Source organism: Hipposideros armiger, unplaced genomic scaffold (assembly GCF_001890085.2).
Source record: "Hipposideros armiger isolate ML-2016 unplaced genomic scaffold, ASM189008v1 scaffold_239, whole genome shotgun sequence".
NCBI classification, from domain to species: Eukaryota; Metazoa; Chordata; class Mammalia; order Chiroptera; family Hipposideridae; genus Hipposideros; species Hipposideros armiger.
The window spans coordinates 1,452,123-1,475,371 of record NW_017731589.1 but is presented as its reverse complement, the minus strand read 5'-3'; the positions used below and the strand labels follow the sequence as shown (position 1 = coordinate 1,475,371).

Genomic DNA, 23,249 nt, shown 5'->3' with positions numbered 1-23,249 from the left:
GGAAGGGCGCAGGGCAGGCGGCTCTGAAGAGGGAGAAACCCAGCAACTCTTACGGATCTCATTTTATTAGATTCCTTGTAAGTTTTAAAAGAAGATACGGGAGTTTGTACTCTTTATTTCATTGAAGTTGGAAACAGCATAGAAAATTAAAATGCAGCCCCCCCCCACCCCGGTCCCCCAAATCCAGGACTTCAGATTTAACATAATAAAGAAAATATTTGTTTCAGAGTTGAAGGAAATATTAGAACTTGAGTTTGTTAATTGTGTTGCATGGTTCACCGTTATTTCGTCTTAACTGGCTAAGGAACATGAGACTGGGAAGGAAATAGCCAGGCATATGCAGATGTGAATCTAGAATGGGGCACAAAAATCAATAAACACCTGGATGTCCACTTTCTACAAAGAAAGGTTGTGGCAGGTTCTGGGCAGGGCGGGAAGCCCAAAAGAAATACGTCTGCCTTGGGGACCTTACAGTCTAGATAGGAAACAAAAAGTAAGAAAAGAAAAGCAAACCCCATTGCTTAAGCAGCTAATTAACAAACCCCAGTTTAAATACAGTACTAAGTCAGGCAGGCCTTGGGAGAAGAGAGGTGTAGGCCAGGGCATTTTAGAAGTCTGTGATTGTGCCGGCCGAGTGGCTCAGTTGGTTAAGAGCTTGCTCAAGAGCATGAGCTCTGAGCAACAGGGTCGCCAGTTCAATTCCCACATGGGCCAGTGGGCTGCGCCCGAGGTGAGCTGCCAACAGGTGGCAGGATGGCTCAGCTGGTGAGAGCACGTGCTCCTGTTCCAGATGGTGGGCTATGCCTGTCCTCAATTGAGACTGAACCTTGAGCTGAGCTGCCATCCGGATGGCTCAGTGGATAGAGCGTGCGCTCTTAACAACAAGGCTGCTGGTTCAACTCCTGCGTGGGATGGTGGCTGTGCCCACCCGTGACTGACTGAACACAGCACCTTGAGCTGAGTGGCACAACTGGACTTGGAGCTGAGCTAGCTGCGCCCTCCACAACTAAGATTGAAGGACAACAACTTGGCTGTTCCCCTTCCCCAATTCCCCAACACTGTCATCCCCCCTCTCCCTAATTCCCCAATAAAATCTTTAAAACAAAAAAGTTTGTGATTAAGGATTGGAGGAACCTCGGATATTTGGAGTAGAGGGAGATTCCTTTTTAAGTTAACTTCAAATTGTGGAATTTCATATTCCTTTCTTATACATGTAATTTTATATGTAGTAATTATATTTACCGTATTTCTCCATGTATAAGATGCTCCCATGTATAAGACGCACCTTAATTTTGGGGCCCAAAATTTGAAAAAAAAAAAAAGTATTACATAAAGTTATTGAACTCAAGTTTTAGTCAGCATAAAATTCATACAACTCTTCATCACTGTCAAAACTTCCAGCCATTAGCTTGTCCTCATCTGTGTCTGATGATGAATCACTGTCTTCATAGATAGCCTTTCATGGCCTTCTTCTGCCGTGGTGTTTTCAGTAGGGTTTCTTCTTCCCGTAGCCAGTCTCAGATTGTTTTCTCAGTTGGAAGAGGACCAAACTTAGGTTCAGCAGCACGATTTCCATTCACTTTTGCAAACTGGATCACTTTTAACTTGAATTCAGCACTGTACGAAAATCATTTCTAAGCCATTTATGGGCAGAACGTGGCAAAACGTAACCTACCGTAATATACCGGTAACAAGTACGGAACAATGAGCGCAAAGACAAGTGCGAAAAAGCGGGAAATGCAAGTAAAAAAACCCCCTACAACCATTGTATAAGACGCACCCAGTTTTTAGACCCCAAATTTTTCGAAAAAGGATGCGTTTTATACATGGGGAAATACGGTAGTTCAAAGAATAACAAACATTTGTGTACTTCCGTTATAGTTTAAGAGTAGAATATTACCCCGATTTTTTGAAGTCCCCTAAATGCCTCTCCTTTGTCCCACCCCTCCTCCCCCTGAAGAGTAGTCACTCTGATGTTTGTGTTGAACATTTTCTTGGTTCTTTTTATCGTTTTTGGAAACCATGTCTATAGGTGTCTCTGTATGATATATGCTTAGGTTTGCCTGCTTTTAAACATTATCTTAATGGAATCACATATTGGATATATGGTATACAGTCTTCTGCCACTGGCTTTTTTCCTCTGGTGTCTTTCATCTGTGTTCATATACGTAACTGCACTTTATTTATGTTCACCTCTGGACTGAGATATTTTCCCATATTCCATCTCGTTTCCACTCTTTCCCTTTGGTAGTTACACAGTCTGTGTGTATTGTTTTGTGTCCACCTGGAAGTGTCAGCATAAATATTTATCTACAAGGGAACATGAGCCAGTAACTCACTGTCCTCCCGATGGTAGCAACCTTAAAATGCTTCACCTCCACAGTCTCCTGCCTCCCGACGCACATGCTCTTGTTGTCCATCTCCTCAGCCCTTTTTGGAACCCCCAGGTCAGACGTTATTAGCCTTCTTTCATGCAGTTAGTGTTTGTGTTGGGACAGTGACAAGCTTACGCATTCCCTCTCACATCTCTGATTTTCCTTCTGGGAACTTCCCTTCTTGAGACTTCAAAAGGCAGTTGTTTGGCATTAAAAGATAGTTACAAAAATCTGCTTTGTTTTGCTAAAATTTTGCCCTCTTCTTTGAATAATACGTTTATTGTTGTGTGATATTTTCTGTATGTACTTGATCATAATTGAAGATGTATCTCTTACTCTCAGTCGTCGTGAGAAACCATGCCAGCGCATCTACGGCGCATACATCACCCAACTTTACCGGGTGATGTTAAGTGTTTGTCAAAAGGGTGGCACCAGTTCACGCTCTCATCAGTAAGAGTCTAAAAGTGGCTTTAGTTTTTTTAACCAGCTCTTGGTATTTTCAGAATTAAAACATTTCCACTATAGTAGCTGAGAAATACATTGTTTCAGATTTCATTTTTCTGATTATCTGTGAGATTGAACACCTTTTCAATCTTTTTCTCTGACTTTATTTTTAACTGTTTTTTTTGCCTTTATGTTTAGATGTCTCTTCATAGCTTAAAACTTAAAACAAATCTGGTCTGGTAATTTTTGTCTTTCTTCTGGAGACTTTAGTTCATTTACATGTTTTATAATTATTGATCTGTGTTTGGAATTATTTCTGCCATCTTATTTTATACTTATTATTTATCAAATCCTTTCCACCCCTTCTGTGTTTGTTTTTATTTTGAGTTGTTTTCTACTTAAAATATTTCTGTTGAGAAATTTGATGTAGTTTTGATTCTTGATCCTTTGTGAATAAATTCTCTTTCCCACAACAATTTTAGTGCTTTCCTTTATCCTGTTCTATATTTCACCACAAAACATTGTTTTGAAAATAGTTTAATAGAACACAGTTTTTTAAATGGGTTAATACATTTCTTTAATATGTTTAATTTTGGGGGCTAATATTAGGTTTGTAGATTTGCACACAAAGTACAGTTCCTACAGACCCCTCTCCCCAAGGAGACATATTTAAAAGAAAATTTCAGGTAAACTAATGGATGTGAGTTTAAAGATTGTAATTTTTATTTTTTTTTAAGATTTTATTGGGGAATTGGAGGGGAACAGCATTAGGGAATCGGGGAAGGGGAACAGACAGGTAGAGAAATTGCTGTTTTGTTCTTCAGTCTAGTTGTGGAGGATGTCACTTCACTGACCCATGTTGGTATGATCATTGTGCTCTTCCTGGGTGAGGCAATCAGTTGCTGGTCATTGGTCGGCTGCTCATGGCAGCTCTCCCCAGCTGCCATCCACTCACGCTGGCTGCCAGCCACTCATGTAGCTCACTGCAGCCCCGCTGCAGCCTACGCCGTTGCCGGCAACTCACAGCAGCCCAGCTCCAGGTCAAGCTGTTGTTCATCATCTTAGCTGTAGAGGGTGCAGCGTCACTGGCCCTTAATGTGGGATCCGAACTGCCGCCCTGCTGCTCAGAGCTGGTGCTCCCAAGCGAGCTCTTAACCAGCTGAGCCACTCGGCCGGCTCTGTCATTTTTAAATCAAGGATCTTCTGAAAAATTGTTCATTGCAAGGACCTCTTCCTTGTAGTTTTTTCATTTCTATTTTTTGAACTGTCATTCTTAACAAATGCTGCATCTTTACAACTAACCATTGTTGGAAAATTCTGTATGTACCACTGTAAATTCTTTGATTGCAAGGTGGTAAAATAAAACAACAATAAAAAAATGATATCTAGGTATTTACTAGAAAGTTTTATTTTTATTTTATTTTATTTTATTTTTTTCAGCCTACGCCGTCGCTGGCGACTCATGGCAGCCTAGCTCCAGGTTGAGCTGCTGTTCAGCATCTTAGCTGTAGAGGGCAGTGTCACTGGCCCTCATATGTGGGATCCGAACCAGGGCCCTCTGGTGTCCCAAACCAGTTCTTAACCATCGCGCCACTCGGCCGGCCCTGTAGAAAGTTTTATTTTTATTTACGGTAATTATGATATATACTTCCTCCTTACTCCACATGTTCAAGTCTTTGTGAAACCTAAACTTAGCCAAACGGTTACACCCGCGGACACTCTATGGAATTATCAGCTATAAGCACACCAGCTATAAAGATGTCACACTTCTAACGTAGGAAGGATGGCGCCAGGTAGTTGACTATGCCCATTTTCAGCCACCGGAACAATGACTGGCTGTGGAATGGGAAGACGGTTACGCTTGATTTTTTTTTTCTTTCCTTTGGTTATAATGTACTTATTGCCGCATTAACTCGCCTTGATGATGACTCGCATAGTGCGTTAGTCTTTATAATTACCAAGTGATGTTTCTGTAAGACGCTTGGACATAAGAGACTAAAAAGGTATTTAGTCTGTGCGCTCTCTATTTAGGATATGGTTGGTAGGATTGTCCGGTTTACACGCTAGCTGTCTGTTTTCCTGCAACCTGCTCAGTTGAGGGCTTCATCACCCTTTGCTAATTTGATATGTAGAATGCGATCTCCTTGCTGTAATTTCCGTTTCTAAAATTGTTAGTGAGGCTGAATGTTTAAAGGCCCTTTCATTCTCTCTCTCTTTTTTTTTAGCTGAGCCATCCTGCCACCTGTTGGTAGCTCAGTGGCTGCTCAGCTCGGGCCAGGACTCGAACCGCTCATTCTCTTTTTGATTGCTGGTCGCATTCTTTGGTTTTCTATTGAGAATTTGTTTTTTTCTCTTTTAAAAATATCACTGTATTAGTAATGTTTCTAAGAGAAATTATTTAATGTTATCCAGTAAGTGACATATTTTAGGTGGCTCAAGCTCAAATTATGACCATAGAACAGTAATTTTGTGACTTGATTTTTATTGGGTGTGCGTATGTATGTATATACATATATCCATGCACTTAAATATATATTAAATTATTGAACAAAAGGGTCACAAGGATTTTTTGGTATCTTATAATACAACTAATTGGCACAAGTTTTCAATTTTCAGGTAATTTTGGCATTATATGACTCAGTAATGGTTAGAGGTTTAAAATTAGGGCATAGATGGCGCGTTGGTTAAGAGCTGGCTTGGGACACCAGAGGGCCTCGGTTCGGATCCCACATATGAGGGCCAGTGACACTGCCCTCTACAGCTAAGATGCTGAACAACAGCTCAACCTGGAGCTGGGTTGCTGTGAGTTGTCCGCGACAGCGTAGGCTGCAGCCCCTCTGCAGTGGGTTGCCATGGGCTACCGTGTGTAGCCAGCAGCCAGCATGAGTGGCCAGCAGCCGCAGTGAGCAGCCGTCCAGAGGCCGGCGACTGATCTGCCTCTCCCGGGAAGAGCGCAATGATGGTGCCAGCTTGGGCCAGTGAAGCAACGTCCTCCACAACTAGACTGAAGAACAAAAGGACAGCAACTTGTCTGTTCCCCTTCCCCCAATTCCCCAGTGCTGTTGCTATCCCCCAATTCCCCAATAAAAATCTTAAAAAATAAAATAAAATTAGGCCATAGGCTTTAATCACACAGTCTTTCTTATCTATATAGGGAGAGGTACGTGTCCCGTCCCGTCCCCCCCTCCCCCCGCAGGTTACAGGTGTCAGCTCAGGCATGCTCCCCCTCTTTCTGTACCTCTGCAGAGCTCACTCTCCTGGGTTTCAGATGCCCGGAGTTCATTCAGTCCCGGGATGCTGGGGAAGTAAAATAGTGAAGCCAGTGTGACGCTTTGCCAGTGCTTTGCATTTTAGTGTCTGTTCCTGATCAGCCTGCTGTTATCTGTTGTTAGGGAAGGGCAAATGGTTGCTCCGTGCACTAGTTCTGTGTTTTATACTTGCACTCAGTGGGAGAAAAAGGGTGGCATATATTTCTCCATCATACTGGAACTGGAGCCCCTTGATAATTTTTTTGTTGAGATTTTTATGTATGTTTTTTGAATGAAAATGAAAAACAGGCTGTAATTTTATTTTCTAACAATCTTTATTTTGATTTGGTATGACAATTGCAATATCCAGGAATAATGGGTGGCGGAATGTTCCTTTTTCATTCTGTGGAAAAGGTCTATGTTTTTGGTGGACATTGTTTGTATAGTGTCTTTGATTTTGCTGTCAGTGTCATGCCAACCTCATAGAATGGGTTGGGTTCCTCCAGCAGATCCTGAAGATAGTGTAGGATTAGCATTATTTCTTAGAAGTTTGATAGAATTTATTAATAAACCCACCTATGGCTAGGTTTTCTCTTTTCCCTTGTCATTTAATTTTGGTAGATTTTTTTTTGCTGCATCTTTAAGGTCTTCTTTTGCCATTTCTAATCAGATATTAATCTTTCAAAATGAAATTTTTGTTTGATGGTATTTTGTGATGCTGCCTCTGTGAGTTCCGCTTTGTTTATTTTTTAGCGTCTTCCATTCTCTCCTCATACTTGGTTTCCATTCTCGAGCATATGAGGCCTGTTGATAAAAGCTGGTTTAGTGTCCAGTCTTTTCCCTTGTATCATCTCTGCTGTTCTCTGCGTCTGCGCCTTGATTTTTCTCCTGCTTATGATTCACATTTCCCCGCGTTTTTGTGTCCCTCACACATTTTTATTGGATGCCCATATTGTGATTTTGTTGTTGTTGCTGAGAGCTGGATTTTTCCATAGTGCTTCAGCAAGTGTTGAACTGGTTTTTTTTTTGGCCTGGTAGTTAAGTTAGCCGTGGATCATTTGATTCTGTTGAGACTTATTTGTCAGCTCTTTTAGGGATGGTCTAGAATAGCATTTGTTCTAGGCTTCATTTAGCCCTGCTCCTCCTAAAGGTTTGCTCTGCTCTGCTCTCTGCTGAGTGTGTGATAGTACACTGAGGCCTTGGGGCTCTGGTGAGAGGGAACGCAGTTTACCCCAGGCTCTCCCTGAGCTCTGCTAGTTGTATTGCAGCTCCTCTGTAATTGTTTTTTTCTTTGAAAGTTGTCCTTGTCCAGCCTTACGGGGTGTTAACACCACAGTTACACAGATTGGGTATCTGGATGCCATGTGCAGATTTCTGGAACCCTCTCCCTGTATAGCTGCCCCCTCTCACGTACTCGGTCCCATAATTTCTAGCCTCCATCAGCCTCCTGGACTGAGGATTTCTGTCTCCCCTTTTCTGCACAATTGCTAGTCTATAAGTTCCACTCTCTGCTTCAGTTCCTAACTAACTCCATGCAAAAAGCCTTTGTGATGCTAGGGTTCACCTTGTTTACTCCTCTTTGTTCAGGGGTTACAGTCACATCCTGCCCTGCCTGTGGTCCAGTGTCTGATAGGGGTGGTTTCTTACATTTTGTGTGGTTTTCTAGTTGTTTATGGCCGAAGGGTAATTTTGAACCTTCTTACTCTGATGTGGCTTTAAGTAGATGTCTTCTATGTTATTTTAGGAACTCAAATTAGTTTTAATTTATAAGAGTAATATGGAACATTGGATTTTTGATGGGAAATTATTTTACTTCGAATTTCTTTGCAACAAGGTAAATCAAAACCAAAGAAAGATTAAAATAAATAACCTTTATGTTGTCATTTGTAATTAGACTATAAAGTTCTATTACAAACCCAAACTGGAAACATCTGAATGCAATATAGAAATACAAAATGTATACATCTATTTTGCCATTTGAATATGGAAATTGGAAGCTGATGTAGGTCTGACAAGTACGACTATTATCTTTTGCATTCAGAAAAAAACAAATTCAGGGTTTGATTAGTCAGAACAGTCCCATAGTAGAAGCCGGTGGGCAGCGGGAACGCCATGACTAAAATATGGGAAACTTGAAAATGACACGATGTTGATAATTGGTCTATTGACCAAAAGGAAAAGAACTCTGATGATTGGTGAATGTAAGAAAACGTGTCTCGGGGCCGGCCGAGTGGCGCGATGGTTAAGAACTCGCTTGGGATGCCAGAGGGCCCCGGTTCGGATCCCACATATGAGGGCCAGTGACACTGCCCTCTACAGCTAAGATGCTGAACAACAGCTCAACCTGGAGCTGGGCTGCCATGAGTCGCCGGCGACGGCGTGGGCTGCAGTCCCTGTGGCAGTGGATTGCCATGGGCTACCGTGTGTGGCCAGCAGCCAGCGTGAGCGGCCAGCAGCCGCAGTGAGCGGCCGTCCAGAAGCCGGCGACTGATCTGCCTCGCCAGAGAAGAGCGCAATGATGGTGCCAACATGGGCCAGTGAAGCAACATCCTCCACAACTAGATTGAAGAACAAAACGACAGCAACTTGTCTGTTCCCCTTCCCCCAATTCCCCAGCAAAAAAAAAAAAAAAGAAAAAAAAAGAAAACGTGTCTCATTGGTGCCAAAACCAAGACTAGAAATAATAAGAAGGAAGAAAAGCAAAGCAAAAATTAAAAATTTCTTTTTGAGGAATAAGTACCACAGTGCAGACAACTGACATATTGAGATATATGTGCACCAGATGAGACAAGTTTGACATAAAGCCAGTTGTGCCCAAAACAATAACTTAGCAGCGGCCAGGACAGTGGAGAGAGAAACTTAGAAAGTTTCTGCCTTGGTTTAGAAGATTAGGTGACAGAGTCAGCTAAGCCATGTGTGTTTCAGTTTCGTTAACAATGAGTGTTCATAATTATGAAGAACCATAAAGGAAAGATTAAAAGTAAATTCTGCCTCTGTAACAGCTCTTGAATTAATTTCTCATTCTCTGTCCCATTGTAGTCGGCGTGTTGGGATTATTTCAAGAATTCCCAATCTCCCTGTCCCTGGTCCTATGTGCTCTACAAGTTTTTAAACAAAGTGCATCTTTTTTAAAATTTAATTTAAATTTTTTGTTTTTAGCTGAGCCATCCTGCCACCTGTTGGCAGCTCAGTGGCAGCTCAGCTCGGGCCGGGACTCAAACCGCTGTTGCTCAGAGCTCACACTCTTGAGTGAGCTGTTAACCAACTGAGCCACTCAGCCGGCCCTCAAGTTTACTTTTAAATTTAAACATAATTACTTGACTTAATAATTCTGAAGATAATTGTTCTCTCCCTTTTTCCATGAACAGTAAAATTAGCCTTAGGATGCGTTAGCCTTAATCACCCTTTCTCATCGTCTCCGTGGTCTCCTGCTTAGTTCTGCCTCTTTCCCCCTCCCCTCGTGACATTAAAAATGATGCTGTTTGGGCTGTTTGGTATGTTATACTGACAAATTACTGATATTGAATCATACCTGCATTCTGATTATATTTATGGTATTTTATTTAGATTTTTTAAATCCATATGTTTTTGGCTATATTTATTTGGATTTTGGTTTAGGTGTTTCTTTTTCTGGGGAGAGGGGCGGGATAGAGATGACTTTTTGACAGTTTGTGGTAATTTAGTTATAAAACCATTTGGACTTCGAACACTTTAACTTTAAAAAATTCTTACACCTCCTTTATTGGTTTTTACTGATTAATATCCTTTGTAAAGTAAGATTTAAATGGATTTCTTATTAAAACAGCTTTTGCCTTTTTTTCATATTCTTTATTTCCTATTCTGTCAGTGTTTTTCAACTAAGTACTGAGTTTATTATATCTTTTCTTTTTAAGTAATGACTAATTTAAAACACTGAAATTATCTGAATACTGCTTTGTCAATTTCTACGTTTTTTTATATGTAATGTCTTGTTTTTTCTTTAATGTATTTTAAGTTTTGGGGTTTTTAAAAAGATTTTATTGGGGAATTGGAGGAGGAGAACATTGTTGGGGAATTGGGGAAGGGGAACAGCCAAGTTGTTGTCCTTCAGTCTTAGTTGTGGAGGGTGCAGCTAGTTCAGCTTCAAGTCTAGTCGCCATCTGGCTTCCCGTCGGCAGTTCTTGGCCGCTCATCTCAAGGTGTCGTGTTCAACCTTAGTTGCAGGGAGGTGCAGCCCACCATCCCATGTGGGAGTCGAACCAGCAACCTTGTTGTTAGCACGTGCTCTCACCCCCGAGCTATCCTGCTACCTGTTGGCAGCTCAGCTCCGTCACAGCTCACTGGCCCATGTGGGAATCGAACCAGCAACCCTGTTGCTCAGAGCTGGAGCTCTTAACCAGCTGAGCCACTCGGACGGCCCCTGTATTTTAATTTTTTGACTCATTTCTATTTCTTATATATGAGACTTCAAAAAATTTAAAAGCATTTTTTTTTAATTGCATTGTGTCAAAGAATCTCATGACTTAGGACTTACCATGACTCTTATGTTTATTTTACTTTACTGAAATATTTATAAGTTAAATTTCATTACACTTGTAAGTTGGATATAGTTGGATCGTGCTTAATATTTAGAATTTCTTCCTTTGAGTGATTTGTAGGGGTGTGCATCCCTTGCTTAAACATACACGTGTCTTGGCATCACTCCTTCATTTCATTAGATATAGAGGTTTATAACCTGGTGTGTGAATTTTGAAAAGACCCCATTAGGTGGTCAAAAACCACTACTGTAGACAGAGGGAGTCATGTGAAGTTCAGCCAAAAGAGGGACAAAGCCCAAGATGTAGAGTTCTGTGACACAAATATATTAACCTGGGCCTGTCCTCATACACGGGTATAAGACACGTCTGGATTTGAGGGGGAAATGACTATATAGTATGTTATTATCTAATATAAAATGTTAGAAAAGTTAGCTACATTATTTTATTTTGTGTACCTTCGACTTTTGCTTTATATTGAGTTTAATTCTCAGCTGTAAAATTTAGCATTTAACCGTGTGTATCTATTTCTTTGTCTGTAGGCCTCGAAGTAGAGGAAAAGCTACAGTGGAAGATGAGGACAGCATGGATGGGCTGGAGACAACAGAAACAGAAAATATTGTGGAAACAGGTATCAAAACAATGAAAAAAAAATGTACACGATAATTTGCACATTTAGCATCTGTATATATACTGAGTTAGGAAATTTCTATCTGCTGAAATGGTTTGATAAGTCATGACAAAGTGAAAAACTGAGTTCTTTCTTTTGTCCCCCTACAGCCCTGATTTAGAAGAGATTATTTAGTATCTAGAGAAATGTTTTATTAAAGCAAATTAACTGGAATAAACAGTAATCGCAGGCCATAAATATGACAGCTCATAGTATTTCTCTGGCTTATGAACCATCTAGTGTTTGTTTAAGGCTTATTGTGTTATTAAGCATGTGAGGAAAAAAATAAGTTTCATTAGCGAATAATATTGTAAGATGCTGGGTTAAATCAGACCGAACAACTTTCTGGTCTGCTGGACCGGTAGGTGCCTTAAGAAAGCTAATGTGTATTGTGGATCTGCAAAAGGTAGGTAGAGTAGGTTGCCCAAAGTAGTTTCCAAAATTTACACAAAGCTAGTGATTTAGTAAGTTGTCGAAGGCTCGAAGGTCATATTTGGGTGAGATGGTCTGTCACTGAAAATATTTTTAGCAGCCGTTAGAATTTAAACGTGGGGACAGGCTTTTTCTCTGAAGTTGGATCGCCTGCATCCTGAACCTCTTTGTCATCCTCCTGCTCTTTTGCTTTCATGACGACACCCAAATTCTGTATCTTAGTAGGTGAAAATGGCTGGGGACTAGTTTCATTTTAAATTTATGATCTCCAGTCTCAAGCGGGTCATGATAGCTGCCCACCAGTCTTTCTACTTTTGCTTAGAAATTATCCCATTTTCAGTGAAGGTTCTTTCACTACCTTCTTTTCTCTCTTCAGATTTCTAACACTTCCTCAACCATTTTGCATTCTTCAGTCAATGAATGGTCTTATTTATTTACTTCAATGAAAAAAGACAAAATAGAAGCAGCCAGGAAAGAAATTCCGCATTCACCCCCATCACATCTTCCTGCTTTCATCTCTAGCCATACGTTCTACCTCCTCTGCTGTCGGAGGGGATGAGACCTGGCTGTGGCTGTTGGAGCAGGCCCCTCCTGCACTGTGCCCGGGAGTCTGTGCCATTCATTTCTCATGGAGCTGCACCTTCAGCTTTCCCTGAATTTCCCCTCAGTGAGCCATTTCCATTAGCATTTGACCAGGCCAAAGTGCCGCCGATAAACACAAATAGCTTCTCTTGATCAGACACCCCTTTTCAACCACCCCGTGCCTGCTGCGCTCATTTTTATAGCAAAATCCTTGGAAGAATTGCCCATACTTATGGTTCTTACTTATTTTTTACCATTTTCTAATGAACCTACTTCAACCAGGCTTTCTTGCTCCTACTCTACTGAAATTGTTCTTGTCGACGTCACCCAGGACCTCATGTTGCCAAGCCCAGCTTTTAGTCTCTGTCCACCTGAACTATTCAGTATCATTTCATGCAGCTAACCTCTTTCAGGAGCGAAGCTCTTTTTTTTTTTAAACTTGATTTTTTAGGACACCACATTCTCTTGGGTTTTTGCTACCTCGCTGGTTTCTCTTTTATTTTCTTGTGCTCATTCACTCATACATTAGGGGGTCTCATTCAGTTTAGTTGTTTTAAATATTACCTGTGTGCTGGTGACTGTAGGAATTATATTACTAGCTCTTTTCTTGCTTTGAACACAACCTCTGTCTTCAGCTTTCTTCTTAACACCTCCTAGGTGTCTAAAACGGATCTCAAACTTAATGTGTCCTCTGTGGAACTATTTATTATCCTGAAAACGCCTCTTCTTCCAGTGTTCCCGCCTCAGGAACACTCAGGCTGAACATACAGCCCTGTGCCACATAATGACATTTGGTCCCTGACAGACGGCATATGTGATGGCGGTCCCATAAGATTATAATGGAGCGGAACGATTCCTGTCACTTAATGACGTCATAGCCCTCATGACATTGTGGGGTGACGTATGACTCATGGGTTTGTGGCGATGCTGATGTGAACAAACCTCCTGTGCTGCCAGTCCTATAAAAGGGTGGCACATACCCTTACAGTAGTAGGCGACACCATCTAGGTTTGCTTTCAGTTTGTAAATAAATGCACCATCTGTGAAGCACAATCAAGTGAAGTGCCACAAAACGCGGAGTGCCTTCCGCACTAGGAAGGAACCTTCTGGAAGTCGGGGATTTGTCTGGTTCATGATTCATTTATTCTCAGTGCCTAGAATACTTCCAGACCCACAGTAGGCGTCAGCTCACTGATTGAAGCCGTATTGCATTCTGTTTCTTGTCTGTTTTTTAAGCTACTGCTGCTTAAAAAACATCATCACCACAAAACTAAAATTCTAAAGTTTAACTTTTTCTTACCTGAAGAGTAGTAGCCCCACAAACAGACTGTCTTCACACACTACCTCCTCTGAGACGTCAAGACAAATAGGTTGCTGAAAGGTTTTAACAGGAGCAAGTGATATATATATGTATAGTTCTCTCCTGGCCTTTTCTACTAAAGTTAAGTAAAGCCGAGTGTGTTAGTCTTTGCTCTATCTTTGTCCTTGAAAAGACCTTTGTCCAGCTCTTTTACTGAACACAGAGCAAGCAGAATAGTAACGAAAAGAATAAAGAACAATTAAAACTATCAACCTGCAAGTCAACCCAAGTAGAGTTCCCTGAATTTTTAGTGAATTTAAAAGCACACTTGAGTCGGTGGCAAGGCTTTAACATCTCTGTGTGTCCCAAGGCCCAGGGTTGTTGGAAGGGCTCTTATTCCTATAAATTCCATGTCTTGACACATTTCTTTAATGGTCTGTGGTAATAGAAGGGTATTTATTAAAATGAGCACTCTTTAGGGAGTGTGTCGTGTGTGGGTGTAAGTGGTGGAAATGAGCATTTTACTAGTGGTTATTGGGAAAGGAGCAAGACATTCATGGATCCGTTTGTTAAGCTTTGATGGCGAGAAAGTCCTGTGCTCCTTTTGGAGGTGCTGGCTGGTAACCAGCGCTGTGCGTTTCCCTTATTGAATAAAATCAACTCGAATGAAGTGCTAGTTACTTGAGAAGAGGAATTCCACTATTCTTTGAGAATCATCATATAATCAGGGCCTTGTTTTAGTTAATTGTAATTGGTTAATTATGACTTAGCTAATTAAAATTTTTCTTTTTACTGTTTGTCAAAGGGTGGGTAGTGGGATCCCCTTCTCGGCTGACATCTGAGCCCTTCTCGGTATGGCCTCTAAATGTCTCGAAGCTCCTTGCCCTTTGGCAGCTGTGTTTTCAGGCCTGCCTTTAATTCTCTGCCCCAGCACATGAAATCGGCCACTCTCTAAGGACTCCTAGTTCTTTTTCGTGGAGGGAATGGTATTAGAGATAAAAATCTAGGCTCTAGGGATGAGCATCATGTTGTTTTTATTGAGAATTAGTTACGTTATTTCATTTTAGGGATATATTGGTTATTACATAGCTAGGAGAGTGTATACACGTACTTACAAACCTTGATACTTTCAGTTTACCTCTAGCATAATTTTAAAAAATAGACTTCAGGTTTTAGAGCAGCAACATTGAGTGGATGGTACAGAGAATCCCCATATACCCCCTGTCCCCCACACTTACACAGCCTCCCCCGTTATCAGCACCCCCCCCACACCAGCCTGGTACATTTGTTACAGTTGAATCTATGTTGACACATCATTATCACCCTGAGTCCATAGTTTACTTTAGGGTTCACTCTTGGTACTGTGCAGTCTGTGGGTTTGGACAAATGTATAATGACATGTGTCCATCATTACAGGATCATAGAGGATTGTCGCTGCCCTAAAAATCCTCTGTGCTCAGCTGTTCATCCTTTTCCAGCCCCTAAACCCCCAGCAGCAGCTGACCTTTCACTGTCTCCATAGTTTTGCCTTTTCCAGAAGGTCGCGCAGGTAGAATCCTGCAGTATGTAGCATTTTCAGATTGGTTTCTTTCACTTAGTCATACACGTTTAAGGTTCCTTTCATGGCTTGATAGCTCATTTCTTTTTATTGCTGAATAATATTCTATTGTACCTATGTACAAGAGTTTGTTTTCTAAGTTTTGACGATTATGAATAAAGTGGCCATAAACATTCTGTGCAGGTTTCTGTGTGGACATAAGTTTTCAGCTCCTTTGGATAAAGCAAGGAGCATGATTGCTGGGTCGTATGATGAGTGTCTGTTTAATTTTGTGAGAAACCGCCAAACTGCCTCCCAAAGTGGCCGTACCCTTTTGCACCCCACCAGCAGTGACGGAGAGTTCCTGTGGCTCCACAGCCTCGCCAGCATTTGGTGGTGTCGGTGGTTTGGATTTTAGCCATTCTAAGAGGTGTGTGGTGGTATCTCAATGTTTTAGTTTGCATTTCCATGGTAACATATAATGTGGAACATCTTTTTATGAGCTCATTTGCCTTCTGTATATCTTCTCTGATGAGGTACCTGTTAAAGTCTTTGGCCCACTTTTAAATCAGGTTGTTTTTTTTTTTTTTTTTTTTTTTTTTTTAGCTGAGCCATCCTGCTACCTGTTGGCAGCTCAGCGGCTGCTCAGCTCGGGCTGGACTCGAACCGNGGCTGCTCAGCTCGGGCTGGACTCGAACCGCTGTTGCTCAGAGCTCAAACTCTTGAGCGAGCTCTTAACCAACTGAGCCACTCGGCTGGCCCATGGTTGTTTATTTTTTTATTGTTGAGTTTTTTTTGTATTTTTTGGATAACAGTCCTTATCAGATATGTCTTTTGTAAATTATTTTCTCTCATTTCCCTTGACAGTGTTTTTTACAGAAAAGAAATTTTTAATTTTAATGCAGTCTAGTTTATCAGTTATTTCTTTTATGTATCATGCCTTTAGTGTTATATCTAAAAAGTCAGTGCCAGGGCCGGCCGAGTGGCGCATTGGTTAAGAACTGGTTTGGGATGCCAGAGGACCCCGGTTCGGATCCCATATATGAGGGCCAGTGACACTGCCCTCTATAGCTAAGATGCTGAACAACAGCTCGACCTGGAGCTGGACTGCCGTGAGTCGCCGGCGATGGCGTAGGCTGCAGCCCCTGTGGCAGTGGGTTGCCATAAGCTACCGTGTGTAGCCGGCAGCCAACATGAGCGGCCAGCAGCCGCAGTGAGCAGCCGTCCAGAAGCCGGCGACTGATCTGCCTCACCCGGGAAGAGCGCAAAGATGGTGCCAACTTGAGCCAGTGAAGCAACGTCCTCCACAACTAGACTGAAGAACAAAAACAACAGCAACTTCTCTGTTCCCTTTCCCCCGATTCCCCAATAAAATGTTTAAAAAAAAAAAATGTCAGTGCCAAATCCAAGGTCATCTAGATTTTCTCATATGTTATCTTCTAGGAAATTTATAGGTTTGCCTTTCATATTTAGATCTGTGATTGATTTTCAGTTAATTTTTATGAAGGGTGAAAGGTCTGTGTCTAGATTTATTTATTTGTGCCTGGATGTGCAGTTGTTCTAGCATTATTTGTTGAAAAGACTACCGTTTCTCCATTATATTGCCTTTGCTTCCTTCTCAAAGATCACTTAACTGTATTTATATAAGTCTGTTTCTGGGCTCTCTATTTTGTTCCATTCATCATTTGCTTATTTTTTCACCAGTACCACTTTGTCTTGATTTATACAAGTCTTGAGGTCAGATAGTGTTAGTTCTCCAACTTCGTCCTTCTTTAATATGGTGTTGGCTTTCCTGGGTCTCCATGTGAACTTTAGAATTAGTTTGTAAATATCCACAAAATAAGTTTCTGGGATTTCGATGAGAATTGCATTGAAGCTGTAGTTCAAATTGGGAGGAACTGACATCTTGACAATATTGAGTCTTCCAATCCATGAATGTGGAATATCTCTCCATTTATCTGTGTCTTTGACTTCTTTGATCAGTTTTGTAGTTTTTATCATATAAATATTTTACATATTTTGATAGATTTATGCCTAAGTATTTCATTTTGGGGGATGCTGATGTTAATGGTATATATTTTATTTCAAATTCCATTTGGTTATCGCTGGTGTATAGAAAAGTGATTGACTTTTGTATATTAACCTTGTATCCTGAAACCTTTCTGTAACTGCTTATTAGTTCCAGGAGTGTTTTGTTGTTGATTCTTTTGGATTTTCTACATAGATGATCATGACACAGGTGAACAAAGACAGTTTTATGTCTTCCTTCCCAATCAGTATGCTTTTTATTTTATTTTCTGGTCTTATTGCAGTAGCTAGAACTTCCACTAGGACGTTGAAAAGGAGAGGTGAGAGGGGGACATCCTTCCTTGTTTCTGGTCTTAATGGAAAAGCTTCTAATTTCTCACCATTAAATATGATGTTGGCTCTAGTTTCTTTTTGTAGCAATTCTTTATCAAGTTGAGGTTCTGCTTTATTCCTAGTTTATTGAGAGGTTCATTTAAAATCATGAATGGGTGTTGGAGTTTATCACATGTTTTTCAGCAACTATTGATATGATCTTGTGATTTTTCTTTTTTTAGCCAATTGATGCAATGGATTACATTAATTGATTTTCAAATGTTGAACCAGCCTTGCGTACCTGGGATAAATCCCATTTGATTGTGGTGTATAATTCATTGTATTTGTTGTTGGATTTGATTTGCTAATATTTTGTTGAGGATTTTTGCACCTGTGTTCATCAGAGATATTGGTGTATACCGTATTTCTCCATGTATAAGACGCTCCCATGTATAAGACACACCTTAATTTTGGGGCCCGAAATTTGAAAAAAAATGTATTACATAAAGTTATTGAACTCAAGTTTTATTCATCATAAAATTCATACAACTCCTCATCACTGCTTGTCCTCATCTGTGTCTGATGACGAATCACCCAATTGCCCTTTGCTCTTTAATCCATATCTTCAATTCCCTCTCTAAATCTGGCCATTTTGCTGACTTGCCTCTCATGGCCTTGTTTTGCCATGGCGTTTTCAGTAGGGTTTCTTCTTCCTGTAGCCAGTCTTGGATTGTTTTCTCAGTTGGAGGAGGACCAAACTAACATTCGGCAGCACGATTTCCATTCACTTTTGCAAACTGGATCACTTTTAACTTGAATTCAGCACTGTATGAAAATCTTTTCTGAGCCATTTCTGGGCAGAACGTGGCAAAACATAACCTACCGTAATATACCGGTAACAAGTGCGGAACAATGAGCGCAAAGACAACAAACGCGAAAAAGCAGGAAATGCAAGTAAAAAAGTCTACAACCACTGTATAAGACGCACCCAGTTTTTGGACCCCAAATTTTTCGAAAAAGGGTGCGTCTTATACATGGGGAAATACTGTAGTTTCGTTTTGTTTTGTTTTACTGTAAAGTCTTTGTCTGTTTTTGGTATTGCTGGTCTCGTAGAATGATTCAGGAAGTGAATCCCTCTGCTCCTGTCTCCCAGAAGATCTTCTGTCTTCTGTTTGGTAGAGTTCACCTGTGAACCCTTCTGGGCTTGGTGCTTTCTGTTTTGGAAGGTTATTAATTCTTGATTCAATTTCTTTAACAGGTATAATTTTATTCAGATTTTTTTTTCTTCTTGTGGTGAGTGTTGGTAAATTGTGTCCTTCAAGGAATTGGTCCATTTCGTCTAGGTTATCAAATTTGTGGGCATAGGATCATTCCTTTATTCTTTTAATGTCTATGGGATCTGTAGTGATGGCCCCACCTTAATTTCTGGTATTAGTAATTTGTGTTTTCTCTCTCTCTCTCTCTTTTTCTCTCTCTCTCTCTCACTCTCAGTTAACCTGGCTAGAAGTTTATTGATTTTATTGATATTACCACCTCCCCACCCCCCAAGAACCAGGTTTTGATCTCATTGATTTTTCTGTCCAATGTCCTGTTTTCTAGTGATTTCATTTCTAATTTTTATTTCTTTTTGTCTGCTTAATTTGGATTTAATTTGTTCTTCTTTTTCCAGTTTCCTAGGGTGGAAACTTGGCTGATTAATTTTAGATCTTTTTTCTCTTCTAATATATACATTCAATGCTATAAATTTCTGTCAAAGCTCTGCTTTCACCATATTCCACAAATTTTGGTTAAGTTGTAGTTTCATTATTATTTGGTTCAAAATATTTAAAAATTTATCTTGAAATTTCTTCTTTGATCTCTGTGTTATTTAGAAGTGTGTTGTTTAACCTCCAAATATTTTGGGGTTTTCCGGTTATCTTTCTGTTACTTACTTCTGGTTTAATTCCATTGTGGTCTAAGAGCAGACGTTATATGATTTCTATTATTTTGAATTTGTTTTATGGCCCAGGATGTGGTCTGTTGGTGAATGTTCCATGTGAGCTGGAGAAGATTGTGTATTTTGTTGTCGTTGGATGAAGTAGTCTGTAGTTGTCCATTACATCCAGTTGATTGATGGTGATGTTGAGTTCAACTATGTCCTTACTGATTTTCTGCCAGCTGGATCTGTCTGTTTCTGACAGATGGGTGTTAACGACTCTATATAATAGTAGACTCATATATCTGTCCTTGTAGTTCTATCAGTTTTTGCTTCATGTATTTTGACACTCTGTTGTTAGGCGCATATGTTTTAAGGATTGTTATGTGTTTTGGGAGAATTGACCCCTTTATCATTATGTAATGCCCCTCTTTATCCCTAATAACTTACTTGCTATGAAGTCTGCAATTAATATAGCTTTGCCTGCTTTCTTTTATTCTGAAATCTACTCTCTTAGCAAATTTCCAGTATTCAATACAGTATTAACTGTAGTCATCATGTCAGTATGTTTCGTCTGTAGACTTATTCATTCTATATAACTGCAACTCTGTACCCTTTGACCAACACCTTCCATTTTCCCAACTCCTTAGGCGTTGGTAACTAGCGCTGTACTCTCTGCCTACCTTTACATTTTTTACTAGAGCTTTGACTTGGTTTGTTAGTTTCTCCAAGGCTACGGACTTTTCAAAGTCCTGCCTGGAGCAGACTTTCCCCAAATTATCTCTGGTACATCAGTTCCATTCTCAAGAATCTTAAGAAGCTTTGAGTGTTTGTTTGAACACTTACTTCCATGTTTTAATTAACATAAGAGTAAATGTCACCTTCAGACTAAGAAGTTTTTGTTTGTTTGGCCTTGGTTTGCTTTTCCTATCACCCCCAAAACTCCTCTGTGCTATCCCGAAACAAGTCATATCTTCCCCTCCCTAGTCCTTGGCAACCACTGATTTGTTCTCCCTCATTATAATTTTGTCTCTGAGAATTCCAAATAAATAAAATACAATGTGTAACCTTCTGAGACTGGCTTTAACTTTCATTTAGCTTAATACCTATGAGATTCATCCAGGTTGTTATGTGTATCAGTACAGATTGTACCTTTTTATTGCCAACTGGTATAACTTTGTATAGAGAGATGTACCACAGTTTGTTTTACCATTCACTTGTTGAAAGACATTTTGGTGGTTTCCAGTTTTTGGCTATTCAAAAAAGCTACAAAACAAGTTTTTATGTGAGTATGAGTGTACCAGTCGTCTTCTTTTTCAGAACGTTTTAGCCGTTGGTTTTCCTTTGCCCTTCCATACACATTTGAGAATCAGCCAAATAATACTGCTGGGATTTTAATTGAAATTGTGTTAAACTTGTACATCAACTGGGGGAGAATTGACATGTTTACTATGTTCAGTTTTCATCTCATGAACCTGGCATATTTCTCTATTTGGGCCTTCTTTGATATCTTCATTGGTGTTTTGTAATTTTCATTATACAGATACTGATCATGTTTTGTCAGAGTTATACTAATTATTTTATTTTTGGGGTAGCTATTATAAAATAAATTTTACAAACTGGTTTCTAATTGCACATTGCTAATAAATAAAAATGTCATTTATTTTTGTATGTTTGCCTTGTACTCTGCAATCTTGCTAAACTCACCATTTGTATCATGTTAGCTATATAAATTATTGTGGTGTTCTTTCCATCTTATGAAATAAATGTTTAATTCATTAATTTTCATTAATTACTAGAACAAAAAAATAAAATGTTTTAGGCTGGTGTGTATTTTCTCTTAACATGATTTCTAGTGTTTTCCCTAGGTTTGGATATTATTTTTATTATCCTTTTTTTCTAAGTGGTTTTCAATTGTAGTTTTGATCTTCTCTTTGTCTTGTGAGGTATTTGAGAGAGTTTTTAAAATTTCTAAGTATTTATGTTGATTTTCTCTTTGTTTATGTTATTAACTTCTAATTTTAGTTTAGTGTTGGTTTTGTACACTTTTTACACTTTAGAATTTGAGGTTCCTTGAAGTTTTCATTGGTTTTCGAAAATTCTCAGCTATTATATATTCAAAGACAATGGGTGCCAAAAAGCCATAAAAATGTATACACATTTAAAAATTTTTTTTTTAGCTGAGCCATCCTGCTACCTGTTGGCAGCTCAGCGGCTGCTCAGCTCGGGCTGGACTCGAGCCGCTGTTGCTCAGAGCTCAAACTCTTGAGCGAGCTCTTAACCAACTGAGCCACTCGGCCAGCCCAAAAATGTATACACATTTTAAGAAAGGGAAACCATTTTAAAATTGTGATACTCAATATATACCGATAACCAAAGATGAATGCAAGTCACGTTTGACTTCTGCCATTACAAGAGATGCTCAAAGTGGTTCCCATCAGCGTCCAGACACTTCTGATTATGGTGAACTACTGCTTGAGCAATGCTGACCAAAACGTCCACTTGTATACATTTTTTTGGTGCCCTCGGATTTGTTTTTGCGCCATTCTTCCTTCTTTCTAAATGCTCACTAGACTGTGTCACTGTATTTGTTGGCATTTATCGTTTCTTTTGTATTGTTTTACTCTTTTATCTCTCCGTCCCTTGTTCTATACAGATCTAGATAGGCCTCCCACCTTACTTATACCCATTTAGCTTTGTCTGATCTGCTGCTAAATATATCCATTGCACCCATTTCTTGTATTTTAAAATTTATTCTTTTTCAAATTTGCAACATCACTTCTTATAGTTTCTTGTTCTGTCCTGAAAATTTCAGTGCTTGGTTTTTGTTACCTGTAACTGTTGGCTAAAGTTTGTGTCCGATTGTCCCAGTACCCAGTCTTGCAGCTCTGTCGCCATTGGCTCTGCCCGTCTTCCTCATGTCGTTTTGTTTCCTCGTGCAACTGATTTTTTGTGCCTACGTGTCCAACAATATATGGGACAGTTTATTTGTGGGAATATGTTGATGATTGCTTCCCTCCAAAGGTAGTTTGTCTTTGTTTTTTTTCTTTTTGCAGGTACCTAGGGGCACGAGTTACCTAAGACCACCTCAGTTGAGTGTCACGGCTGTGCTCTCTGTCTGTTCTAAGTGTGTGATGCAAACCTGTGCAGCAGCGCTTGTGTGGATTGGCTTATTTCTGGGGCATCTTACTCTTAATGTCCAGCCGCTCGTGGTTCCTGCCACCACTGAACTGCCGTGGTTGTAGATGTCTAGAACCATCCTTGAATCTTGCCTTTTCCTGAGCAGTTCCAAATTACTTAAGACTCCTATTAGTGGAGGGTTTTTTTGTATCCTAATATGTGGTTAGTTTATGTAAATGTTTTCTGGGCACTTGAATAGAATGTATAGCTCCCTTTCCCCCCTTGGATAGTGTATGAAGCTTGATGTTGATTAGATTCAGTCTGCTAGAATATTGTTATTAAAAGTAAACTAACTCAGATTCCAAGAAAGAAGGAAATCTGTGAGTCATATACTGTCACATTCAGAGGTCAGATAGATGGGTTTTGAGTTGGCTTAATTCAGGCTTGCTGTTGGCACAACGTGCCTGGTTCTTTGCGTCTCCCAGCCTTTTTTTTTGGAGTCAGTGTTGCTCTGTGGCTGTTCCTCTTGATGGAAGATGGTTGCCTGCAGCCTTGGGTGCCGCATGATTCCTTGTCCATATTCAAGCAGAAGGCGCCTGTCTCTGTATCAGTTAAACAGAATTCTGAGACCAGTTTAGAGCACACGTCTATCTGACCCACTCTGTTTAAAAAGTAAACTAGTCTGTGGAATCCCAGTATAATAGCAGAGCTCACTCCTGCCGACAGGACTGGAAGCAGCATGAGGCATAGAATGGATACCAGCAGGCCGCTG

At 40.1% G+C, this 23,249-nt stretch overlaps 1 protein-coding gene across 5 annotated transcripts in view; it reads left to right on the top strand.

Moving 5' to 3' along the window:
• Positions 1-23,249, top strand: part of KMT2C (lysine methyltransferase 2C) — a 229,757-nt gene that overhangs the window by 47,261 nt on the left and 159,247 nt on the right. For all 5 annotated transcript variants that reach the window (XM_019655384.1, XM_019655383.1, XM_019655381.1 and 2 more), the window contains exon 2: positions 11,124-11,212. In XM_019655384.1, the coding sequence (XP_019510929.1) occupies positions 11,167-11,212 (46 nt within the window). In that variant the 5' untranslated portion in view covers positions 11,124-11,166. The remainder of the gene's footprint in view (positions 1-11,123; positions 11,213-23,249) is intronic.